Source organism: Drosophila bipectinata, chromosome 2L (assembly GCF_030179905.1).
Source record: "Drosophila bipectinata strain 14024-0381.07 chromosome 2L, DbipHiC1v2, whole genome shotgun sequence".
NCBI classification, from domain to species: domain Eukaryota; kingdom Metazoa; phylum Arthropoda; class Insecta; order Diptera; family Drosophilidae; genus Drosophila; species Drosophila bipectinata.
In genome coordinates this window covers 12,457,329-12,477,143 of record NC_091736.1, presented here as the reverse complement: position 1 = coordinate 12,477,143, position 19,815 = coordinate 12,457,329, and the positions used below count along the sequence as shown (strand labels likewise).

Here is a 19,815-nt window from a genome sequence, read left to right as displayed (position 1 = left end):
TTCGGTTAGCTTTTATTAGTTATTTAACTTTTTGTTTTGTCCATTTTATTGTGCAATCAACGAGGCAACTCGATCTCTCTCTCCACCCACTCCTCCCACTTTCGGTTCGGCTCTCGCACTCTTTCTCTTACTTACTTGATGCCTCTGCGCGCCAAATTCGCAATTCCGAACCCGAGTGCGAAAAAGTTTACTAAAAACAAATCTCCAAGCTTCAGGACCTCCAACGGATGGGGCGGATGACGGGTGGGTGGCGCAACGAGGTGCAGCGTTGTGCCGACACTTTTTACTACGCGACTTTCGAGATGGAGAAAGCGACGAAACGCGATGGCGAAGGACGAAATGCGAATTACGAAAGGCGAAATGCGAAACGGAGAGACGAGAGATTTATTCGACTGCGCGGCTTCGTCTCTTCGGTTTTTTTGGCGCTCACAAATATTGCACCACCACAGGCACACGCACATACATAATACATATACACATATATCTGTATTGGATTTTTTCCAACGTTTGGATTTCAGGATATCCTGCGGCGTACAGAGCTTCACGAACTGGCTTTGTTAATTTTCTCAAATTGCGGTGCAATGTTTGCCGCTTTTTTAATTGCTTCTTGTTATTGTTGCACTTTGAAACAAATTCTATCTTGGCTGGAGAAACGATTATTACACTTTTAGTTGTTTTTCTCTTATTTATTTGATTTTTTTGTAATATTTTCTCACACCAGGCTTTTGGGCAGAATTAAATTCTATTTGGGCGCGCTTTCGGCTTAAAACGCAACCACACTCGCCAGATTCTCGCCACGACTGAGTGTACACTTGGGGCAAGGTTGCTCCCAGTTTCCTTTCAACGGATATATCGAAAATTCTTTCGATTTCGAAAAACTTGGAGTCTCTAGCCCTAACATGGTCCTGGCGTTGCCATAACGCTAAAGTCTTGTTAACAGAATGTTATTTAACATGTCTATCGCTTACAGTGCGATTGGCAATTTGGCGCCCTATCAATAATTCAAACTGCCCGTCAGCCAGCGGTTAGGTTAGGGTACAGCCTTGATCAAACTGCCCGTCAGCCAGCGGTTAGGTTAGGGTACAGCCTTGAGTACGTTAATAATAACCTTCACGCCTACATATAGGTAAAAAATATGAACACTTCTCTTAAGAGACTTCTGGAGAAAGTCCTAAAATGGAGGCCAAGGAGATGCTGCGATGGTGAAGCTTCCCAAAGAGGGATAGGGCATTCGCCTCCAAAACGCCTCCTTTTTCTTGTGACCATCGCACGGCGCGTGAAGTATAACTTAAGGATAGAACTTTAGGTCCTTGGACGTAGCCGCCTTCATCTCTTTGAAGCCGCAACACTAACCGATTACAAAGATCACACCAAGATCTCTCCACGTAGCTTGGTAGCCTTCATCCGGAAAGCTGACACATCAGACACATAAGCAGTTAGAAAGGGAAAAATCTCAGATAATTCCACATCTCTAAATTCCCTTCCCAAAAATTAAAAAATTTACAATTTCTTTTTTAGAGTTGTATTTACAAAAAATATATATATTTATTTACTCGTTAAATTCAACTTGAATTATATAATGATTTAGTTTATGGTTTATTGACATCAAATCATAAATATAAGCGTACTTTTCAAATTACTTAAAATCAATTCATATTTTTAAAATGATTATTGCTTTTAAAAACTAAAAATAAAACATTAAATACATAAGATTTTTTTGTTTGTTTTTCTGTTTAGTGTTTGTTTTTGTGTTTTTGTTGTTGTTGAATTCAGCCTTAATAGTATGAACACTTATATATATTTCTACTACATCTACTATATGTTATATTAAATTTAGCAAATATTTTTCTATTTTGTTTGCCTTGTTGCCTTTTGAATGTACATAAGATATATAGTAAGCCGTATATTGTACACTTATATAATAATATATTATATGCGTTTCAGTTAAGGTTATATTCATCTTTTTTGTGTTTTTTCTTTTTGTTGTGTATTTTGTGTGTGTCCTCTGCTTTATGTACAATGTTTATTTGCTAAGCAAATTATGGCAAAAATTAGTCTAAATGTAGTCTAAATGTTGTATCCGTACTGTTCGTTCAATTCATTTATTTTGTAAATCAATAATTCATCAAATGCCAATTCTGTGTCACTCCATGTCAGCTGTGGATGGGTTGTCCTTGTTAGTCGGGTTAATTTCGGGTTCAATGCGAATGAATAGCTCAGCATTAGTCGGTTTTAGTCACTTCCCTCGACTTACACACTAATTTTAGTTGATTAGTCAAGTATGATTGCTTGGGGCTGCTGCTGCCCCCTTCATGTATATGTGTCAGATTAGTGGGTTAATCTTTCGCTTTTCGATATGAGTCAGTGGTGGATAGCTGGACATGGTTGTCGAGCGACAGATTTCAAGATTCAGAGTTCAAATTTCAGCTTGTACGAGAGTCTATTGGTTAATTCAGTTTTCCCTTGTCTGATGGTATCTCATTGTAATCATCATATGTATGTTGTTGTGTGGATAGTGTACAATTAATATTATATTTCTTGTTTTCTGGATAAATACACAAAATTTAAATGGTAAACTGTGCGAGGAAATGGTTATCGCGAGTTAAGCAGCAGAGTGCGCGTAGGATATTTCAAATTAAATATATGTATGTTTAGAATAGGAATTAGGCAACTAATAACTTTTCACTTAACAAAAATAATTTAAATATAAGAAACACTTAACGTAGAGACTGTTTGGGCGGGTGTTGTGAGAGTTAGAGATTGACCAGGAGCCAGACCGCCGATCTCTCAGCGGTTGGCCCTGCTGCTGCTGCTGTCGTGGCTGCTGTTCACAGCGATGCTGCTGCTGCTGGTGCTGCTGCCGGCTACGGCGCATGTGGCTGCGGAGGTCAGGCCGCTATTGGTGGCTGCATCCTCACCCTCGTCGCCCAGATCCTCGTCCGGCTTGTGACTAGAGGCGGGAGGTGTCAGCAGGCTTGCGGGAGCGCGCAGCGCAGTGGCCGGGGAGGCCTGGGTGCGAGCTCGCATCGCGTGCGCCGCATCTTGAGCCATCAGTACTTCGTCCTGGAAGAAATATAAATGATATATTAGCATTGGTTTATAATGGTTTGGTTGTCCTCCCCCTATCTCCCCCCTATTACTCGACATCCGTCAGATACTTACATACATATCCATGGTGGTGGTGTGGGTTTGGATAATGTGCGCATCGTCGGTGACAATGTTCGGGCACACGTGGGCCAGACCGAACTTGTTGCTGACCTGCTCGTTCTGCTCATTCAGATGCAGGAAGGTGGCCTTCTTGGAGATGACCCGGAAGAAGGGCTCCATCCAGCGGGCGCAGGGCAGGATCACCTGCCAATCCAATCCAGAGCAACGCTGAGCAATCTCACTAAAGGATAGAAGATGATGTTATAATATTTTCCTTTTAAGAGGAACATCTTCCTATCTTACCGATTAAATGTATGACTGATGGCGGCCGCCGCCAGAACCGAATAGGAGTAGTTGGCCATGCCCACGTCCAGGGTGCACAGATCCAGCAGCTGCGACGTCTGCACGAACTCAAAGCCAGAGAACTGCGGGTAGATGAAGGCATCGTCCGCCGCCGAGGCTTCGGCCGCCTTCTGCCGGCTCATCTGGGCAAACGAGGCCGGGGTGCGGTTATTGGCATTCAGCTGCATGTAGACGCCCAGCCAGCCAGTAATGGTAATGGGACTGATTTCCCAGTCGAGGGCTTGCAGCAGGACTTTCTCGTGGTTTAGGATATCTCGCTCCGTGCAGGCGCCATCAGTCACGTAGGCAAACTCTCCGATCTTGGGCGGATAGATCTCCTCCACCTTGGCGGCCACGAAGAGGCAGGTGATGCCGATCAGCTGTAGATGGGTCTTCTGCACCTTCCGCGCCACCAGCAGATAGCGATCCAGATAGTCGACGGCCAGGTAAAAGGTCTCCCGGTGCAGCTTGTAGACCTCACAGACCTCGATCAACCAGTCCAGGAGGATGGCACGCATGCGCGGCTGCAAGCCGGGGTGCTGCTCCAGCATCGCGGTGCTGCGCAGGCGCGAATCCTGCTCATCCCGCTGGCACATCAGACGCCATACATCACCGGCATTGGCCCAGGCCAACGCCGGAAGCGGGCACTGGCGTTGCGAGTTTTCCTCCGCCGGCGACATCATGAACTCGAAGGACACTGGCTCGATCACATTCATCGCAAAGACGCCATTCCGCAACTGCTTCTGGAAACCCGGAGTTCTTTCACCACAGACAGGCTGCTGTTGGCTGCTGGCCGAAGAGGCTGGAGAAACAGTGGAGGAGTTGATCTCCTCGTTGTCGTCCTCCTCCTCCACGTCGCCGACCTCTTCCTCGTCGTAGGAGTACTCCTCGCAGCTGTCGTCCAGCAGATCATCGTCCTCGTGCTGCTCGTTTTGGGAGCCAACCATCTCGGTGCCATAGCGGACCACCACGGGGGCCTGCTTGCCGGCCAGGCCGCGATCAGGGCTGGGCGGACTGTCCGGGCTGTCCGGCAGCGGACTGTTGGGCGCTTCCGGCAGCTCCTCAGCCGGCGAACTGCGGATGCTCAGCAGCTCCTGAGTGCTCTGCCCGTCGGCGGATACCACTGGCGATGTGTAGACCGAGGAGGCCACTGACGAGAGGTTGCTCTGATCGCTGCCGTACAGTACGGGCAGACGCTGCATGCGCTTGGCCGATGGAGGCTCAAATCCGATTTCAGGATCCTGGAAAGAAAAAAAAATATATATATTTAATATAAAATATAGGGATAATAATGAAGGAATTTCTAGAAACCATAAAGATGAGCAATCATTACCATTTCAATGAACTTTCTCTTCTGTTCCAACTTCATAATAACATGAACCGAACTATGAAAAGGACAATCGAAGTCAGAAACAGGATCACACGGATGGCAGCGGAATTAGAAACGTGTCTTGGATATAATTAGCCAAGAAGGATCGGGGGCAGGCGAGTAAATTTATGTGGGTACGCCTGTCAAAATTCTTAATCCCAGATAGGTGGACCAGACCAAATGCACCCGCACGAAAATTCGAGCCAGGAGATCACACAAAAGATCAAGGATTCAGCGTTCGTATGGAGGTACAACAATAACACTTTCGAAGGATATTCACTAGAGGGTATTCCGTTGGTTTCTCTTTCAATATATCCTTGATTATCCTTTTGGTATATTATTTTATTTTTGAAAAAAACTCTATATTGCACTTTCGAAGTCTTTGGTTATAATTTGGGTTGCGTTGGTTCTTTGGTGTGATTATACGATCGTGCAAACAGATTTTTTTGGTTATAGCATTTGAATTAACTAATTTTAGGCTTTGTTTTTGTATTTTGTTGCAGTTGTTGGTGATCTTGGGAATCCGGTTCTTAAATTAGTTCTTTGCACTCTATGTTGATTATTAAATATGTGTTTCAGTCTCAACTTTAGCTACTTTGCTGTCGTATTCTTAGCAAGAATTCATTTTTGGCTTCAGTCTCTGTTAGCTGTTTTGTTTGTGTGTATTTTTTTTTTTGGTTTTACTCCGCTCTTGGCCAGATCGAGTACCAATCGCGTTGACGTGCGCTGTGCAACTGAGCTCAACGTACCCGAGTCGTTCCAGATCGCCGATCCCCGTAGATCGGATCGTCGTTATCCTGCCCAACGAGTGCAACGACGGTTCCAAAATAGGGGTTGCTTTGCCGTTGCAGGATCGTAGCCAGTTTTCCATCTCATTCCCTCCCTACAGTTCGGGTATTTACCCGAAAACCCGAGGGTAGTTCCCCTTCCCTGATCGGAGATCTTGTCGATCCGATCCCCTAGGTCTTGAGACGTTGTTGTTTTTGCAATGCATTTTTTCGCCTCTGGGTGTTTATCAGCCCAACAACAAATCCTCCTGACGGCTGCGGCCCCTGATCCTTTCTTCAATTATTTTTTTCAACATTTCTGTGCGTCCAGGTAGACGCAAGACATTGGAAAAATCACTACCTACTTCCAAGGAGCCAGACATACATATCTCCCTTCCGCCTTTTTGTCTTTTGAATTTCGCGGCTATGTACAAAGCGCTACAGAGCTCGTATCTGGCAACACTATACATAATTTAAAAGGTCTTGACATAACCTACAAAACGGATATTGCGTTCACCAGTTATAGACGTGTAAACATGGAGTTCACTAACGCCGAAATTCGCGCTATTTTAAAGTTTTCCTTCGTTAAAGGCAAATCCGCTAGAGAAACGTTCCGTGAGATTAATGGGGTTTTGGGGGATGGTACTCTATCACTTCGAACCGCGGAGGAATGGTTTCGACGATTCAGAGCCGGTGAAAACGACACCATGGATAAGCCAGCCGGCGGAAGACCTGTGACGACAAATACCGATCAAATCATGGAATACATCGAGTTAGACCGGCATGTGGCTTCTCGTGACATCGCCCAGGAGATGGGAGTTAGTCACCAAACCATTTTAAACCATCTGCAGAAGGCTGGATACAAAAAAAAGCTTGATGTTTGGGTGCCGCATGATTTGACGCAAAAAAACCTTGTGGACCGAATCAACGCCTGCGATATGCTGCGGAAACGGAACGAACTCGACCCATTCTTGAAGCGGATGGTGATTGGCGACGTAAAATGGATCACATACGACAATATCAAACGAAAACGGTCGTGGTCGAAGGCCGGTGAATCGTCCCAAACAGTGGCCAAGCCGGGATTGACGGCCAGGAAGGTTTTGCTGTGTGTTTGGTGGGATTGGAAGGGAATCATCCACTATGAGCTGCTCCCATATGGCCAGACGCTTAATTCTACCATCTACTGCGAACAATTGGACCGCTTGAAGCAGGCGATCGACCAGAAGCGTCCAGAATTGGCCAACAGGAAGGGTGTAGTGTTCCACCAGGACAACGCCAGACCACACACTTCGTTGATGACTCGTCAGAAGCTACGGGAGCTCGGATGGGAGGTTTTATCGCATCCACCATATAGCCCGGACATAGCGCCAAGTGATTACCACCTGTTCCTGTCCATGACGAACGCCCTTGGTGGTGTAAAGTTGAACTCAAAAGAGGCTTGTGAAAAGTGGCTGTCCGAGTTCTTCGCAAATAAGGAGGGGGGCTTCTACGAGGGAGGTATTATGAAGTTGCCGTCTAGATGGAAACGGATTATCGAACAAAACGGCGCATATTTCAACTAAATCGGATCACTGTAACACTTTTTATAAAGCATTGAATAAAGAGCAAAAAAGCGGAAGGGAGATATTTGACAACCTATGAGTATATGAATTATTTCTCTTAGTATTAAGGCTCTTGGGTCTAGGCTACTTTTTTTTAATAAATAATATATTTTGCAAAGATATCTGGTGGGGTGGGGGTCTTTGGCAAAAAGCCAAAAATGGTAGGCTAGCCTTATGGCATCTTATTCCACAGATTATGGATCGTAAGATTACAGCACGAGAAAGCAATGACAAAAAAAAAATCAGCCTGGAACAATGGATATCCTTGACCATTGTTCTCAGAGACAGACAGATGATGGAAAACAGAAGCCAAGATCAGAAAGTCCATAAAGCAAAAGTGATTGTATGGAATATAGTAGAGATATAGGAGAGTAGAGACTTTAGGTCTCTAAATTTTCTAGATTGTAAATCCTAACTAGCAATCTCACACATCATAAAAGCTTAACAATATCGGGTGGCGGGAGCAGCAACCCACCCTCCCGGAAAACTTTCTGCCGGTTAATGCTCATTAAAGATTTTCACATAATTTGTTGCGTAAAAATGAGGGAAAAAATTCCATGATATTTATGTGACAGTTTTAATTGTTTGAGTAGGTTTGCCTTCAGGAAGATGGAAACTCTCCCCTCGGTCGAGGTACATAAATTTTTGCAGGAAAGACAGGAAAAGGTCCAAGACGCATGACAAATTTAATTTCTTATTCTTTTTTGGCCAACAACTGCAGTCGAGGAACCAACCCCGCCAAAGATGAGATGTATGTAGGTAATGGAGAATGACAATCTGGACACATGCCAAGCTACCGAGACCCAAACCTAGACCCAGATGCAATGTAATTAAAATCAAAGCGTGCAATGGCATAAGGAAGCCTGGTCAGCAGCATACAATGGGCATTCCTCCACTTCAGTCAGTTCCTTGGTGCGTGGACATTGCATCTGCCCCTGGAGCCGAGGAACTGGTCAAGCGGAATATGGAATTGGAAAAGATTATGGCAAACAGTGACATGTCGGCGGAGTCTTGAAGAAAAGTTCAGAAAACGAGCGTGTGAGAATTAAGTGAACTGTAAAGTGGGCTGGAATCTGGACCAGAGAGGGTTGCATCCTAAGTTTAACAAGGGTTAAACTGGGTTGATGCCCTTAAGCCGCCTCAAGGATTCTGGGCGAAAGTCCGACCGAGGAGCAGCTGCTGCTCCTGCATTGTCGATCCTCAACCGAGCTCCTCGAGCTCAAGCGCAGCCCACAACGAGGCACCTAAAACACATCTCGAAATCACTATGGGAGGGAGTCCGTGGGTCGCCAGGGCAGATGATGCAATTCCTCTCAAGTTCTGGGTACAAACACACACACACAAGTCAGTCAAGAAGCAATTGTTATGCGACAACCTCCGCGTCGTCAACCTCAATATCCTGGTGCCCCATTGTGTTCACTCTCCAGCCGTCTCTTTCCATCTGGCTAGAGCGATCTCTTTCTGTTGTGGCATTCGTTCAAGTCCTGGGCTTATGTGTCGTAATCTTTCGTCTGCCGTCTGCTCGATACCGAAACACCTTTACTTTCCAGACCTTGGCGTGGGTCCAGGTGTAACTTTTTGCTTTTGTTGGTGCTATATGTTGCCGTCTAATACGCTGCTTTGTTGTTCCATTCAATTTATTTTCTTTCTTTTTTTTATTCCCATTTCTCCCCACTTCTTTCAATGGAATTTAATTTAACTTTTATGTATTATAGTTACATAATTGTTAACTTATTTCCAAGCCAAGAAGGAGAAATCCTAGCGCATGTCCTGTCCACTTCTGGGACAGCTCCCCGTTGCTCTTCTTTTAACAAATGATATGCAAACAACATGCCAGAGGACAAATCCCAAATGGACAATAACAAACACTCATATTTCTAGGCCGAGTTAGAGCTGACCTCTGGTCAGTCAGTCCCGGAAGGGGTTATCCTTTCGCGAGGATGAGTTTCAAGGGTCGCTCATAACTCTCGGACATGTAATTAATCATGGAATTGGTGAGATCCATGACCAGACGAATTAAAGCATAACCCAAAGGAGGGTATAAGTGGACAAAGGACAAACCGCGAATAAAATTATAAATGTAAGAGAATCATCATATATCATTAGATCTCTAAGACTTAAGAATCAATAACATCTCAAATCATAGAAGCTCTTATCTTATCATCCACATCATGTACATCTTAGAAACAAATCCCCTTACTTTCTATTACTTTGTTTACCATCTTTTTTATAAAATCCTCTTTAAAACTTTGGGAAAACTTTCAAGATACAAACAACATTATCCTTTATCCCAGAATGGGATGCAATCTGGGAAACTGAAACTTGAAATCATATTCCCACAATGTCCCAGAACTGACTTGACAGAAATCAAGCCCCGCACTTGATGGCTGAGACGAGGAACCCTCCTCATCAGCAACCCTATCTCTTGTTTTGGGATAAAAGACACAAAGAAGTTTTTTCCAAAAACTTTCGTCGATTTCATGGCTGCCATGTAAAGGGGTTTACATTACACTGACAAATTGGTAAAATAATACCATAATTTTTATCCTTGTGCCAGCAGCAAAACAAATATTGTATATTATTTCAAAGAAATGCATTCTGGGAGAACAGGATCTGGTTCGTGTCCCAAAGACAGACGGTGGCAAGGATCCCTGGATGAGGATGATTTGCATAAAAGTTTAACGGAAATCTAATGAGCAGACGTCGCTGGAAACGCAGGACGCATTTGCATAAGGACAACGTCAATGTCCTGAAACGGGGTAGCTTCAGCAATGCAACCCAGTCGGAAACCATTTTTTATGGAATGGCATAACATCTTCTGAAGAAGCAAATGTCGTCTCGATGAATATTTAATTAGGGAAGAAATGGAAAAACTCGGCCCAGTGATCCTTGAAAAGGATAAGGCATTGCTCAACCCCTCTTCTGCTGTTTTGCGGTTTTATGTGTGTCCCATGTCCCATTCCCTAACGGAACGCATCCCGATCCCGTCTTGATCTAGTTTTCCTGCCTCAAGCTAACCTATAACTATCGCAATTTCAAATTCTTCCTTTCGAACGTTAACGGACATTTGCCGCCTTGACTTCTGGGATATTATTTGGTCTCGAAGTTCTGGCTTTCGATGGGAAAACCCACCCCTGGACTGGCGAGAGGGAGAAGTCCGTCTTTGGCTCAAGGTGTGCGCGCATGCGCAACGTCGTCGTCGTCGCCGTCGCCGTCTGTCCTTGGTCTCCTTTGTCCTTTCGTGCATATGCTCAACATACTGCCAAGACCCCTCTTGGAATTCTTACCCAACCAATGTTTGTCGGAAGGGGAGCCAGTAGCAGTACCATACGTTACTTGCAAAACGTTTTTTTTTTTTTGTATGAAAGTGACATTTGTTTGAAAAAAAAAAAGCGAAACTGGCTTGCAAAAAATAAACAAGAAACGAATTATGAAATACCCTTGCTGAAATATTATTTAGATTTCTTCTTAGGGTAATATAGTTTTTTTTTGCCATCATTTTGCACGTTTTGATGAGGGGTATTCCCCTGAAGATCCCTAGAGATTCTCAATACAACCTTGGAGGGGAAATCCTTTGCACCAATACAGCTGCCATTGCCAAGAAGCCATTGTTTCCTCCTCGCTGAGATTGCAGCTACTTGAAAGGCAGCTAACTCTGACTTGAAAGCAATGGACCGAATGCTGCTAACTGAGCGTTTATTTTTGGGCTCATCTTTGGGTTGGGTGAAGTGCCAAGTAGCCGGCTACGTGCCCAACAGCTTGTTTGACTGCAGATCTCGTGAGGATCAAAGGAGTAGAAGCCTTTAAAGGACTACCATTACAATCAAGCAGCAGAACAAACAAAATATTGTTTACTAGAAACAAAATAACAAGACAGATAGGGAAGCTATTTTCAAAACAATCGTCTGATTACTAATCTAAGCCTCGGAAGATAAGAACGATGAGTGATCAGTTGGAAAGTATTCGATCCAAAGTTCACCACAAAAGATCAATAGACACAAACATTAAATTAATTTCAAATTCCAAAACTAGAATAAAATTCAAAACCCTTAACGATCAACTTTGCAACAAATTAGTGGATCATCTCGGTTCGTTGGCTCCCGATAAGATTGCAAAGCCCAACGAGGTCACCGGGGCCTGATAATGCAACTTCATTCATAAAACTTATCTATCGCGAATAGGGGGTGTGGGTGGGTTGGATGGATCATCTACTCACCTTAGCGTCGTCGTTGGAATCGCTGCTTAAACGCCGTTTACGTTTATTGCCATTGGATGTTGTGGCAGATGTTGTGGATGTTGCAAGGTTCTGGTTATCACAGGAGCACATCTCGTTACCTCTGGACTGAGACGAGGTTGAGGGGGCGATGGACAGTTGAGGCGGGTTGGGGCTATTGTGGTTACTGCTGTTGCTGTTGTTGTTGCTGCTGCTGACGACGACGACAATGTTGCTGCTACTTCCAGCTTCCAAATCGCTGGCGGATGATGTGACTATGCTTCCATTTGGCTCAGTGCTGCTGCTGGTAGAAGAAACACTGAAAAAATAAAATATTATAGAGTTAAAAAAATGAAGAAAAGATTTATAAAGTTAGATTACACATTCTTCTCTTTAACTTTCTTTATTTTCCCTCTCAAAATTAATAGAATACGTGGTTGTCAGGGTGCCTGTATTTCAAAAATTTCTTTTGTCTTTTTTGCAAAATAGAGAAATTTAATATTTCAGAGAGGCTGAAAGCAGCAAATCACATAGGGGCGTTCTAAAATAGATACAAAGCGAAACGGAACGACCATAAATTCATTGAATTTTGACACGGCATTCGAGAATCGCGATGCCTGAGTCGAGATTAAGGCGCCCAACGGATACATTAATATTTAACATCCGGGAAATTGAAATCGAGATGACTGATCGAGATGGGAAATGGGATCGTTACGAGGGCCTTGCCCGGGAAAGCCTTTCCTCTTTCCAAGATTATTGAGCAATTTTGGCAAATTTGCATGCACATTATGCATAATGCAAGAGGCTGAACCAACGGAAAGAATACTATTTCCAAAAAGGATTCCTATTTAGAAAGGAAGCACCCCAAGGGGCAGATGTTCTATCGTCTTGCCGCTCAAGTGGTGCGAATAAAAAAAGGAAACTGCACTTCAAGAGCAATTCGATAAGCGAATTTTTTTTAGCAACTAACCCTTCAGGTACCCTTAAGAAAAAAAAAAAAAGGTTAGACCTGGCCAGAGGATCGAAGCCTTGCAGCCTCCTGTTTTGATCCTTGCCCCGGCCTGCCCTTCGCTATCGATCGCGTTTAATGGTTTAATGAACAAGAAAAAGTAATCACGTAGTAAATTACAAGGAAATGAAATCGCTTAAGAAATGAGTTATGGCCAGAAATGTATCTCGGCCTGTGGAGAAAGGACTAATGGTGTGTACGTGCACGAGAGTGTACGGCCGGCAAGTTTTCCCGCTTTCTTTTTCAAAGCCGATCCCGGATCCCAAATCCCGGGGTCACGGGTTGTCGCGGCTAAAGGTTCAAACTGAAATTTGTCATTTCGAGGTGAAAGTTTCCTTTCTTTTGCGGCGCAACCAGAAACCTGGTTTCGGTTTGGTTGGTTTCCCCTTTTTTCCCGGGGAGGGGTTCCTGTCTGAATCCCTGTAGGTAAGAAATAAAAATCAGTATGGGGTTGAGTCGCAACTATCTTCGTGATGATAAGGAAGGAGTTAGTTCTTGGAATGCTCCATAAGGAGCCTATCGAAGGACCCATCTTTCTCACATGATAAATTATGTCAAAATAATCGGCTCCCAATGGAAATTCGTAATTTATTACTTAATTTTTTAGGAAAATCAAACACTAAGGTCTTTTTTCAAACATAACCTTTGGAATACTTGGATGGCCCTTAAAAGTATGCAATAAATTTCAGGCCTCAACATTCTTCATAAATTCCGTTATAGATGACTGCGATAGCATTTTCGCAACACATACCAGTAATTATGTCGCACACATGTTGACCACGAAATATGTCCATAAAATGGACTATCACTTAAGTGATCGACCAGATCAGTGGGAGGAGAAGGAGGAGGAGGAGATGGCCACTGGGTCGAGGGGTCGCAACTGACATAACCAAATGACTAGGCAATTATGCAATTATTGTCATGCGCAGGCACCCACCATCACCCACAAAAGTCTAAACAGAGAGGGTGAAACATATTAAACTCAATTAATTTTTTGTCGAATAGTGTCGGCCAGGACATGACTATGACAAGGACAACGCAGCAATGACAACATTATCATCCCAAGGCTCACCCCTATGAACCAAAATAACTGACCCCTTAACCAGAACACTATTTCTAATGACATTTTCGCGAGCAATTATTTCCTAATCACACGCAGGACCTTTAACCATGGAGCGATCCTGTCCAGGTATGTCGACTGTAGAGGAATGCGGCACTTGGTTATCAGCACTGTATCCACTTTGACACCTACAAGCGCCATCTGTTCGCTTGAAACTTTTGGAAAATGTCAGTGAAAATGCATTTTAGATTATCACACTTGAGTCGGAAAAGGTGGAAACGACTGCGGTAGCAGTAGGATCCCAAAAAACAGTAACAGCTCCTGCGGGTTTATCTAATTTTTCCGAATGCATTGACGCATAACCAGTTGGCCAACGTCACTTTATAATTACGAAGGAAAAAAATAGAAACTATTAGATAAACATCTTCTGGAAAAATGAATTAAAGAAAGACTCAGTACCCGGTACCAGGATAGTTGGTGGCAGAAAGGAAGTGGGTCGGATGTCGCCGCAGGAAGTCAGTTAGGAATTAGTATTAGACAGTTGGAGAATCGTCTTTTTTGGCTTTCATGTGGGGTGTTAATTAGCTTGGTTAATACTAAAGAGGAAATGGAAGTCACGAGTTTGATGGGAAAAGGAAGTCACTGGTGGAGAGAAGGACAACCAAGGCCATAAAGAACTTTAAACAGTTCAAAGAAAGTATACAAATTTTATAAAAAATATTTTATTTATTATTTATTACTTTATTTTATAATTATTTTTATTTATTATATATCTTACCTCTTGGCATATAAACCCATAATTGTACGGCCTAAAGCTGCCGTTGATATTTCTAATCCTGATGGTGTTTGTAGAAGCTGCTCGTAAAAAGCAGTTGCAAGTTATAATTTAAAATAAACTGCAAAGAAAATAAAGAGAAAATAATAATTATTAAAAATATAATAAACCTTAAAAAATCATTAAAAACTAATAGCCAGGATATGGTCATCATATGCTGCTGGGTTTTTTTAAATTTTACGACTTGACATAGCCTATCAACAACTATTCCAGCATTTCCTCGAGATCCTTTTAGAGGAAAAACAACATATGATCCTTGAAAACAGAGGCTGATAGGAGATCTCACACGCAGCATGTGGTCGTGGAGTTTCCTTCTCGTCTCCCAAAACCCAAAACAAATTTGTTTACGTGAGTTTTTCTCAAAAAAATACCAAACTTTTTGCTTAAACGTAGGATAGTAAATATTTCCCGATGAGGGTAAATACATATATTCAAATTACAGGATAAGATGTTTTCGGTTATCTAACAGGTAGTCACGGGATGGTCAATTTTTTTTATTTTAATAGAATTTCCACGAGTCTCAATCGATGCCAACTGCTGCAGTTTCAGCTTCAGCTGTCACTTCTACACTCTAAAAAATAGTGTAAACCCCATAATTGTATTATTTTAATCAACCCTATGATCTGTTAGTTGAATTTTTCGTAGTGTAGGCAAGGTCAGGTGCTTCGCATTCGGCGCATGCGCAGCGTCAACATTTTCTAGTGGTTTACAACGCTTAATTATATCGATTCCCCTGATGCACCTGTTGTAGCCGGGTCAGCATTAATGCCGCATCCTGGCGATGGCGATGCGGGCAGGTGAGTGGAGAAGAGTGACGGCAGCTGGCCGCCGGGATGGGGGATGGTGTTGCCCCCCACCTTAAAGGATTCTATGTTCCTGGCTGTAACTTCAATTGACTCTCTTTCCCCCTCTTCTCCTCGCTAATTGTATCCTGTCGCATTTCCTTGTTCCGCCCCTCCCCTTGCATCCTTCCTTCCTGTGTTTTTCCTTTCCGAATTTTATTTTCTTTTCATTCGGCAATGTGACATATGGGCCTGGCGTTATATTCGCCACGATTTATGGACCTCCCTTCGGCCTGCCATTCAGTTCGACACCTTTTTATTTTTCTACCCCATAAAGGAATGCTTTTCTTTCGGACTTTCTTTCCCTTACTTTCTTATTCTTATGCTCTATTTTGTAATATTTTCGTCTCTCTTTCCGTTTGCTTTTCCGGGTTTCCCAGGCGCATTATTTCGCTTTTCCAAACCATCATTTTCACACTAATTGCGGATATGCCTTCTAATTAATTGGGTTTCTGTTCTTCCCCGAAAGTCCTTTCAGGATATATTTTTCGGGTTTTTACTACCCTCATTGGCTAGTTTTTAAATAGTTAAAGTTTAAGACAATATCTCATAGAATTTCTTTAAAAAAAAAGACAAAATACTTCATTAAAATATAATTTTTTAAATTCAAAACCAAACAAGATTTAAAGATTGTATCTTCTGACAGGAGGACTCTTGCAAACAAATGACTTAATCCAACTGACTGTCCAAATACCTGCAACTAACATTGATTAAGGACTAACTATTGGCCTGGCTAGTGGCCTCACGCAGGCAGCACTCGAAGGATCATCGTATCATGCAGCTTCCTCTAATGAAGATTAAGTGAAGAGCTCTGGACGGGATGGCAGTTAAGTGGAATTCCGCTGCGACAGGTATAAAAATATGAATAATGCGGTGGATTGCGCGGATAGAGATACCCGGACTTCCCAGGGGTTTCCTTTCAGAGCCTAATTAGCCTTAGTTTACCTGGATGGGGTCCAAGGTCATTCAAACAACCGCGAACGGATTTAACTGGAAATCTAGAGTGCTATAGCAGATATAGCTCCTCACCGGGGGCTATTTGCTTTATCCCAGAGATTTCCCAGACGAGGAAATGGAGCGAGAAGTGAAGAAAAGAAGCCGAGATACCAAAGGCACCAATGAAACTCGACGCAATGCAAAGAAGAATGCATAAAATGCGAAAAAGGAGAGCGCAAAAAAATATATCTCTACATATGTACAAAATATCTGTATACATATATAGACGCATGTATCTGCGTATCTGAATGTGTATATAAGAAGGAAAACAGGTCTCGAGTTATCCAAGGGCCTCTCTCGAGACGGCGTCTTTTGTCTGGCCCTGCAATTTTTGTGCGTCCTTTTTTGTTCGAGTTGCATTTTGGGCTATGCACATGCAAGAAGATACATTCCAAAGATACTCGAGATAAATGCACAAGAAGTATCTGAGTATCTGTTGCAATGTCAATGTTGCTGCTGCTCCTTGGATGGCTTTTGTTGTGGTTTTGGCCAGCAACTCTTGCAATTAGTTGGAATTTCGAATGTCAGACTTGAAAATAAAATTAATTATGACCATTTTTGGATTAAGATACTCTGTATACTAGTTACTTATCAAGACTGCAGTAGCTAAATGTTGAGTATATTGAGTATACCCATAGTTTCTTCTTCAAATACAGGGTATTAAAAAAAACGAAAAACAGGAAAGTCGATCGCCGTAGAAGACCTTCTTTCGGTCGTGTATTTGTATCTGTATCTGCGCCAGGGTCTTGGGTCTGGGCCTTTGTATCTGTGTGGCCATGCATCTGTATCTGGTATCTGGGCAACGGCGTGTGAAAGTAAAGCAAGGACCGGGATGGGATGGAGAGAGAACAAATCAAAGTTCTTGAATGGAGAGAAGTGGCGGCGGCGTTCCAGTTCCAGGAATCGACGGCCTTGAAGTAGCCGTTAGGACGACGACGACGGCGACGAGACGCGCTCAATTGACTATTTAGTTTATATTTAGCAGCGTCTAAAGGATGCCCATAACCAGCTCAAGTGGCCAGCGTCCTGTTCCCCATTCCATCTCCCAGCCCAGACTGCCCGGACTATCCTTTGTTTGTCTGGAAAATAACTGGAAACTGTTTATCATTGTTGTTTCTGCCCGTCATACGGCTTCTTCTGGCTCTGATTCTGATACCTTGGATTCCATTCCTTCCTCCCTACTCCTTCCAGGCAGCATAAATTTTGATAAGTTCCAGCAACAAAAAAAACGGCATATTTCTTAAACAACAATCCGCATTTGTAATTGAGAAATACCTAGATACATACATATACCAGGAATTCGGGTTAATATAGGCAGGTGATATGTCTGGCTCTTAACATTACATGATGGGAAAATATTACAAATGAGAATTTTCCTTTTCATGAAAAATCCTTTGAGAGGATGCCGCTGGAGGGTGAAGGTGGGAAGCACTTGAAACGGGAATTTGTTGGTCCAGCCCCTCCATAAACTGACAAGGTGCTAAGGTTTTGAATAAGTAATTGTTGAAAGGGGACAAAATAAACAAATATGAGATATAGTCTTAAAGAAAGAGGTTCAAGGGAGTAGATACATTTTACATAATATTTATTAAGACCTTTCCAGAACTTGTACTTCATCTAGTATACATTTTTTCTTACTTTCTTGAGAGCAAAATGTTTTTGGCGATCATGACATAATCCAAGGCAACACGAAACAATTAAGTATACAAAAACCAACCCCACCAACCGTTTACTGCCACCACCCCCTTTCGGCAACGCCCCCCCAACCCACACAGCCCCCATAACCAACTCAACACGTTTGGCGGCGCAAAAGAATGCGAAAAAAAGATATAAGAATATCTATATATGCGCGAAAACCAGAAGAGAAGAAAGTCGAACAAAGCAAAACAAAAACAACAATATACACTAACTATGTATAAAAGAAAAACAACAACAACAACCAAATAAAATTGTAGCAGGTAATTTGGAGGCACAGTGGAGGCAGAATTGGCGGTAAATGGCAAGCACGGCCCGCGAAATATCAATCAACTCCACCACTCTCGTAAGCGTAGATCGGCTTAGATGACCTCCCCCACGCCCCGTCTCGCTCGCTCAGAACAGCGAACCCCACGTACATGAAGGGGGACGTACTACCAAATATATTTTTTTTTGCGCCACTTTTGGCATATTTCAGTTCCCAGCTCGCTGAATGTGTTGTTGTTGTTGTTGTTGGGGTTTTTTGTTTTCTTTGCTTGGCTCGTTTTTCCACCTCTGCTTTGTTCGCTGCTTCGTTTTCGTCAAGTTTTCAAAGGTTCGAAGTTTCGCGTTGTACTTTTCCCGCCGTCACCGTCACCGTCGCCGTCGCAGTCGCTGCGCAGTCAACGCCGCTGTTGACGTCGACCGAGAGCTGGTACTAAAAGTTTTTGTTTCTTGTTGCTGTAGCTGCTGACACGCACACACATACAGAAGCTTTTCAGAACTGGAGAATGGTGAAAGACGTAGGGGAAAAAGTGAGTTCACTCGCTGTTCTGATTGGAATGAAAACGGAAGAGCGCCCTTCGATGTGTGCGTGCGTGCATGGAGCAGAGCGCGAGAGAGCAGAGCTATCTCTCCGCGGGAGCGCATTTCTACCAGCGAACGTGACACTGTGTGTGTGTGTGTGTGTGTGTCATTGGGGGGAAGCAGCGTATATAAACGAAATGAGCATGGGGAAAGAATGGAGAGACACAAAGTGGCGCGAATTAGGCGTTTGGGCTGGCGCAGTTTTGTTTTACCGCCCAAAATCTATGCGAATGGCGGGAAAGTGCAATTCGGGCGGGAGAAAGATTAGAAAGTTACCCAAAAAAAGCTCCATCAAAATCATGTATTGCCCCGGGCTGGAACGGGGGGGGTGATCTGGCCAATTCCAATAAAATCCTGCTTCCATTAACTGACCGCCTACAACAACAACAACAGCTGCAACAAAGTAGGCAAAAAAAGAACAGTTCACTGAACTTGAAGTCTGTGCAGTCTTATAAGACGGCAACTGTGGGGGTCCGGCCATTTCCAATTGCAATTCCCCCTTCCAATTAGAATCCAACGGTTAAATCTCATGGCACGTCAATTTTCTTATTAGATCGGCTGTGAACCACATTTGAAGCTTTGTATTTGTAGCCAAAAATGCAAAGACACGACGACAACACGGCATTCTCTCCCACTTTCCCTGTCTCCCCACCCGCGGCCCGCTATCCGCCTCCTCACATACTATGTACCCCACTCTCACACACACGCGTCATAATTTTTTTTTCGTAAGAGACACTTATTTTTTTTTTTCCGATTGCCGTATTCGCAGCAAATAATCCGTGGAATTGTGCAATGGTTTTTTACCTTTTCGGAAAAAGCACTTGCAGCCCATTTACCGGAGTTTCCTTATGGAAATTAGCATTTGGGGGGCGCCGGGGATACCGCCGGGTAGAGGTGAGCACTTGGAATTGGGGATTTGACCGATTTTTCAAGAGATGTGTCGCCGTCGTCGTCGTCGCACGCCGGACCACGAAAACTTCACGAGCAGCGGCAGCAAAGTGATCGAAATCGGCACCCAACCTGCCGGCTGCCGGCATGTCGGATCGCCGGCAGAGAACGTCAACGTCGACGGTGACGTCGACTGCGGCGAGTG

General features: G+C 43.5%; 2 protein-coding genes across 3 annotated transcripts in view; both read right to left on the bottom strand.

Annotated features, from left to right (window-relative positions):
• The window catches only part of stol (voltage-dependent calcium channel subunit stolid), a 32,866-nt gene extending 32,058 nt beyond the window's left edge, over positions 1-808 (bottom strand). The window contains exon 1 of the mRNA XM_017241586.3: positions 136-808. The gene's annotated coding sequence lies outside the window, so the exon portion shown is untranslated. The remainder of the gene's footprint in view (positions 1-135) is intronic.
• A 1,705-nt stretch (positions 809-2,513) lies between these two features.
• Positions 2,514-19,728, bottom strand: CycE (cyclin E). Of its 2 annotated transcripts, XM_017241517.3 has the most exons (6): positions 19,527-19,728; positions 14,287-14,404; positions 11,443-11,758; positions 3,451-4,730; positions 3,163-3,388; positions 2,514-3,063 (listed from the first exon to the last, which is right to left on the bottom strand). In XM_017241517.3, the coding sequence occupies exons 2-6, from the start codon at positions 14,304-14,306 to the stop codon at positions 2,788-2,790; spliced, it is 2,118 nt and encodes a 705-aa protein (XP_017097006.2). In that variant the 5' UTR covers positions 14,307-14,404; positions 19,527-19,728; the 3' UTR covers positions 2,514-2,787. The 2 variants fall into 2 exon arrangements, with proteins under 2 accessions (XP_017097006.2, XP_017097008.2); XM_017241519.3 differs by lacking the exons at positions 11,443-11,758; positions 14,287-14,404; positions 19,527-19,728 and adding an exon at positions 4,823-5,601.
• Between the last annotated feature and the right edge of the window lie 87 nt (positions 19,729-19,815).